Source organism: Abramis brama (genome assembly GCF_963993115.1).
Source record: "Abramis brama genome assembly, chromosome: 1".
NCBI lineage: Eukaryota > Metazoa > Chordata > Actinopteri > Cypriniformes > Leuciscidae > Abramis > Abramis brama.
The window spans coordinates 42,790,383-42,797,141 of NC_139963.1; the positions used below are offsets into that span (position 1 = coordinate 42,790,383).

The 6,759-nt window shown below is 33.7% G+C and overlaps 1 protein-coding gene across 2 annotated transcripts in view; it reads left to right on the plus strand.

Moving 5' to 3' along the window:
- Positions 1-6,389, plus strand: part of LOC311092333 (butyrophilin subfamily 1 member A1-like) — a 147,684-nt gene extending 141,295 nt beyond the window's left edge. Inside the window, exons 2-8 of one of the 2 annotated variants that reach the window (XM_084128984.1) lie at positions 332-405; positions 531-884; positions 970-1,242; positions 1,476-1,583; positions 4,155-4,196; positions 4,558-4,602; positions 5,056-6,389. In XM_084128984.1, the coding sequence (XP_083985110.1) occupies positions 348-405; positions 531-884; positions 970-1,242; positions 1,476-1,583; positions 4,155-4,196; positions 4,558-4,602; positions 5,056-5,579 (1,404 nt within the window). In that variant the 5' untranslated portion in view covers positions 332-347 and the 3' untranslated portion in view covers positions 5,580-6,389. The remainder of the gene's footprint in view (positions 1-331; positions 406-530; positions 885-969; positions 1,243-1,475; positions 1,584-4,154; positions 4,197-4,557; positions 4,603-5,055) is intronic. The other variant, XM_084128981.1, reaches the window with a different exon arrangement.
- The last annotated feature ends 370 nt before the right edge of the window (positions 6,390-6,759 follow it).

Here is a 6,759-nt window from a genome sequence, read left to right on the forward strand (position 1 = left end):
AACTGTACCATGTTCCTGTCCTGAGTCTCGTTGTTTGCCCTGGATTTCCTGTTTGTCTTATTAAAGTAGTTCTTGCATGTGGATTCTCTCTCCGCTTCGTCCTTACCTCATTGTTACAATATGTATTTATAAGTGCTACATGTAGATACATGTTGCATATTTGTATTCTGCTTTGTCTTGACCCGGTTTAACCGGATTTCTTTGAGCAGAAAGTGATTGTAAATGTTTATCTTACTTTTGGACAGAAAGTTAAGTGTAAGTTTTATTCTCAGGCAAAAATGCTGACACAGTTTTCTGTAATGTTTTCTCTTTTTTCATATTTTATTTTTAGCATCTGTGTCTCAGAGATGAAGTTCATTTGTTTGACTCTCCTGCTTGTTAGTGGAATTACAGATTCAAGATCAGGTAATTTATCCATCATTGTGAATAATACTTTATATTTATTGCACATTACTGTTCGTCTGGAACAACATTAGAGTAAAACCCTTTAGGATGTGTAGTTCAGATCTGCTCTCTTTCTCTTGTAACAGAGCAGTATACAGTAGTGGGACCTGCAGATCCTGTATTTGCTGTAGCTGGTGAAGATGTGACTCTGCCCTGTTCAGTCAAACCCAACATCAGTGTTGTGGACATGAGAGTGGAGTGGTTTAGACTTGATCTGAAAGACTCACCACTAGTGCATCTCTATGATGATCATGAAGACAGAAACACAGATCAGATTCAGTCCTACAGAGGAAGAACAAAACTGAGCCATCAAGAACTACAGAGAGGAAACGCATCACTCAAACTCTCAGCAGTCCGAGTCTCTGATGAAGGACGTTATAAGTGTTTTATTCAGTCTAAATCCCGATATGATGACGCGACTGTTGATGTCAGAGTTGAAGGTGAGGAAGTGAGAACTAGCATGCTCTTTTCACTGAACAAACTAACTTTTCAGAATAACAACAGAATGTTCTTGTTGATCTGTAGCTGTAGGACGCCCTCCAGTGATCACTGTAGATGGGTTTGATCGTTCAGGAGGGCTTCATCTACAGTGTGAATCTGAAGGTTGGAATCCTGAACCTGATCTTGAGTGGCTGGACAGTGAAGGAGTCAGTTTGAGTTCAGAAACTACAGAGACACACAGAAACACAGACGGATTCAGTGTCAAACACACCATCATTGTTTATCACAGTGACGACAAGATTCACTGCAGAGTCAAACTGAAGCATCACATGCTGGAGACACTGATTAACACCACAAGTAAGAACTGATACTTCTGTTACTCTCTGTCATGTTCACATGACATTTTTTATGCAGTAAAAAGAATGAATGATTATCAGCTTATTATGTAAAGCTATAGGTAATGGCAGCATTATGTTTATAATACAGTTTTGTATCAACATTATTGATCGTCATTCAGAACTGAACATGTAAACACTTGTAAAAATATGTTTTATTTACACAATGTGTTTATTTACTGTATTGTTTTGCAGATAATATGTTTAATTCTTGGAGGACGTCAGTCATCCTGATTTCAGTTTTTGTTGTTCTTATTGTGATTGCTGGAATACTGATAGCTGCGTTCGTTCATAAAAAGAGAGGTAAAGTTCTTGTTTTCTTGCTATTTTATGTTTTATGTAAATAAATAAGGCAGACTGGGGATCGTTTTTCATTTCTATTCATGAACATCTGCATCACTTAAACACACACAGACATCAACAATCAGCACATGAATCTCAACAATGGTGACAATCAATAGTTTCATGTTGCAAACTATGCTGGGTGCCAGCATAGTACAAAACTCCCAGCATGCATTGCAGCATGAATAAATTATACAGCTGAATGGTCTTACCATTTTCTGTCTTTGCTTGTTTTTTTGCTAATTTTCTTGTTGACTTTTTCTGTAACTTGTTTTGTGATGTTCAGAGTATTATTATTTGTTTGATTGTCACTATTGTTGAGATTCATCGGCTGATTTTTGATGTCAGTGATATCTAAGTCTAAGGGATGTTATAACTCTGTTTTTGTGCATGATGTGTTTTTAAAATCTTCATTATAACTGATTGCTGTTGGAACTCTTACTGTAGTTTAACACTGGTGGTAATGTAAAGTTTAAGTGTGTTAATAATGTAACACTCATAAAGGATTGAACACTGGATGAGATCAAGAGACTCATCCAACGCTCTTGTTTTCTCGATATTTTATATATTTTATGTAAATAAATAAGGCAGCCTGGGGATAGTTTTTCATTTCTAGTTATGAACATCTGCATCACTTAGAGACAGACATCAACAATGAATCAAAAGACCACAAGATGATTATGTCATTATCAATACATAACAATCATCATTCACTGATCACATTTTCTCTCTTTTCATAAAGTCCCTTATAAACACACAGTTAAAGCAGCCAGAGAGAAACATGATGTTAAAGTCAAGGGTCACAAGCTGAACTAAACATTTTCAATTAAAAGTCAGTATTTAAACCTCTGCTTTTTCTCAATAAGAGCTTCTGACGTAAAACAGAAATAAAGTCAAACTGGTTGGTAATAAATGTAATAAATGTAATGATGTGTAATGGCTGGAAGTCAGTTGTAGTTCTTGTGTTTCTGTTCATCTCTTCTCTTTTTCTGTTCTTGTTTCTCTTTCCTTCAGTGATTCTGCTTGTTACAGAACTTTATCTCATTTACTCATTAATGTTCTGTTGGGATTGAAAGGGTTTCTGTTGTCTGAGTTTTGTGGGTCATTGTGTTTAAGAGTAGAGTCTGTGCTTCAGTCCAGCAGAAGATCATAAAACACTGATGTTATTCTGCTGTTGCTTTATTTAAACCAGTAACTGTGTAGTTGCTGACGCAGTGATAAGCTGTTCGCTAATTATAGTTCATGCATGTGTGCAGTTGTTAGCAGTTATCTGAAAGAGAGTTAAATTGATGTTTCTTGTTTTAATGTTTTTGTTTAATTTGTTTCACTTCACGGCAGTAATATGCTCACATAACTAGCACACTATAAATAACTTAAATGGTAATTGGCCAATTTAAGGCTGTCAGTTTCTGCAAATGAAATGAGTTAAATCGTGTTTTAGTGCAGTTGTGCTGGCAATATTTTACGCAACAATTGTCTTAGGTAAAAACTGCTTTACTTTGCATGAGAAGCTGCAGCCAGTTCATTACTGCACATTTACAGTGAAAGATTTTTACAGTAATGCTGATTTTTTTTTTTTTTATTGAAAATGTTTCGTCGGAAGTCACGATTATGGTGATTATTGTTTGCTGTAGAGCACTTGACCCTTGACTTTTTTTAATGAATTCTTTTTCACCAATTGCAATAGTGTTGAATTGAGAACACACTGATAAAGTACAGTAGATCAGCAGATGTTTGTCTGCTTTACATTCAATTGCTTATTATTTAAATTACGGTTTAAATCACTGTTTCAAAGCAAATGCAGTAGAAAAGAGGTTGAGACACTGTACTGTAAAAATGCTTCTTTTTTTTTTTTTTTAGCTAAACCAGTTCAGCTGTGTGATCCTAAATGATACAGTAGTTTTCAATAGAAAAAATCAACATAGAGCTCAGTCTCTGATAAATCTCAGAAACAGCTTTTATACACTTCTTGAGAGATTTAATTCATTTGATTTGATTCGCAGTTTATACTGTATGTTTCAGTGGCTGATCAGATCGCTTATTATTTGCCATAGAAATGAATTTAAATGGTAATAAAAAAGTTGTCAACTGAAACATTTGAAATAAAATAATAATTTACAATTTAAATAAAAAACAACTGAAATAAAATATTTATTTGGTTGAACTAAGAAAATAATCCAAATAAGGTGAAATGAACATGAACTTTGGTATAGAAAACTTAAAATTAAGTTCACTTTACTTAGTTATTTACAAATACTTTCATATTTATGTATAAACAAAAGTTCAAATAACAAAAATTTTCAGACAAAAAAGTAAACAGCAGTAACTGAGTCCATGTAAAAATAAGTTAAGTAAAGTGTTGACAGTGTAAGACAGATATTGGCATCATGTTCATTGATGATGTGAAGTTCTGAGGAAAATGTCTTTGTCTCAAACACTATGAAAGTATGTATAATAATACTATAAAATGTATGTATATAAGCTATATATTTAATGCTGTTTTCTCTTCTTTATATCCTGAATTTTCTTCAGCACTCGATCAACTACCGGATGAGCACAGGAAAATACAACATGGTGAATCTGTCTTTATTAAGTTATTAATGAATTGCTCATTTAAAGTCTGTTTACAGTCATAAAATATCTACATGTGTGTATTCATTTAGTTTTGTGTATATATTGGGTCATATAAATGGTTATCAGTTGTTTATAATGTATATTTATTCAGTCACTGATGTACTTATAAACACAACTCATGATTGTAATTTGTTTGTAATTTCAATGTCAAGTCAAATCATCTTTATTTATATAGTGCTTTTTACAATACAGATTGTTTCACTGCAGCTTTACAGAGATAACAGGAAAATAATGCAGTAAAGTTTGATTCTGCTGTACAGATCTAATGTTATTTTCTCCTCTATTTCTGAATTTTCTTTAGAACGTGATCAACTTTTACAAATTCAGAAGATTATTTTCCCCAAAGGTGAATTTGTTTATATCCTTTATTAAAATATTAATTACTTTTGAATTATTTTTGCAAAACAATGAATTAATACACTGTGCATTTATATATGTCTATACTATTCATTATATTTTATTATAGGATATACAATATAAACTGTGTAAAGTCTTCTAGGATTTTGTTGCTCTTCAAGCTGTGATTAAAATGATTGATCTCATTATTGACCTAAAGATGAATTATGTTATGAATTCATCAATTATGTTACTTCAGACTTTCTGTCAGGTTTTCTCAAGCCAACTTCAACGTTTGCTTACAAACATTTTAATCTAGTTTACAATTAATGCAACATTTTTATTATTTATTATCTTGTTCTAAAGTTACCATGATTCCTAATTATAAAATATAATTCTTTATTTTGTTATATGCTCATCTGTAAATATAACAAATATTTAAATATTTAAATATTTTCAACAGTGAATGTGACTCTGGATGCTGATACGGCTCATCCACGTCTCATCGTGTCTCATGACGGGAAACAAGTGGAATATGGAAACAGACTGAAAGCAGAGGATGGGGGAAAAGACAGGTTTGATGAATATCTTGGTGTTCTCGGGAAGGACGGATTCTCCAGGTGTTTTTACTTTGAGGTGCAGGTGAAGGATCAAACTGAGTGGGATTTAGGAGTGGCCAGAGAATCCAGTAACAGGAGCGGGATCGATCTGAGTGCTGATGAAGGATACTGGACTGTGGGACGGAGATATGAGAGTTATTGGGCTTGTGACTCTTCACCTGTCTCTCTTTCTCTGAGAGTGGAGCCTCAGAGAGTCGGTGTGTTTGTGAATTATGAGAAGGGTCTCATCTTCTTTTATGATGTGAAGTCCATGTCTCATATCTACTCTTACACCGGTCAGTCTTTTAATGAGAAACTCTATCCATACGTTGGTTTGGGGCATCAGTCGAATTATAACTCCACACCACTGATGATCTGTGATGATTAATAATGAGATCAGTGAATGAATTTACATGATCAAGTGAAATAAAAGGAAATACAATACAAAAAGTGTAATATCCATAAATATGAACTATTATTCAGAAATGTGGACACAGAAGTGTGTGTGAGGGGTTCATCTGATCACTGATCACTGTTCTCCATCAGCACCTCCTCATCTCCACTAGATAGTGAGTGAAAGTCATCATGAAGTGCTGATCGCACAGTTCACTGTTTCTCCCTCAATAGTGTTTGTGTTTGTTGATGAATGTCCAGATTGAGTAAAGCTGGAATCAAAGAACAAGCTCAAATATAAGACATGTTCATGTGTGTAACGTTTTGCTCACTACATCATTCCCACAATGCCATTTGTGTTATTCAGTTTTCATGACTTATATGTGGATAGCGTAAAGAATTAGTAGAGTCCAAACTTCTGATCCGACACAGATGAATAGATGAGTTTAGGTTTATTCATGTATTCATATATTCTTAAGTAATAACTTGTATTCTTCATTTTCATTCTTTTATTATTATGATGGATATTGTTCACCCAAAAAGAACATTTTCATGTCTTTTCCAACCCTGTTTTTATTGTTCTATTAAACAGAATATTGAGATGTTATCAGTCTGAGCCATTGTACACACAGTTGATGTTTACTGTCAAGCTCTTAAAGGACTAAATGAGTCTCATAATAATATGTGTTCTGAGTTAATAATGTCTTTAATGGACGGATACCGCCGGATTCACACTCATGTACGGTGTTGATGCTGCAATTTAAGTTCTGTTGCTTTTATATGAAAATAAAAATAATGAACAAGAAACCCAAAGTACTGTTATTTATTTCCCTTAGCAAGATGCGTTTATAAATCCTTTTTACTTTAATTACAGACATGTTTTTATATTTATTTATTTATTTATATGACAATAAAATAGCCAATATGGAAAATATTTGGGAATATTCACACATAATTTATACACATAAAACATGATATCAGAGTTTTAAAATGAAACATTTTAAAAGAGAACAACTCATCATGGCTGTTTAAACCAATGAGCATTAGGCTTTGTCGTCAGCAAGTCATTTCCCATCATGCTTTAGTTCAGCGCAGTCGGTGGAGAGCCACTGTTTCCGACTGCAGAATCCGACACGTCCGCCTCGCCGTCACCAGAGTTTGTTGACATACGTCAG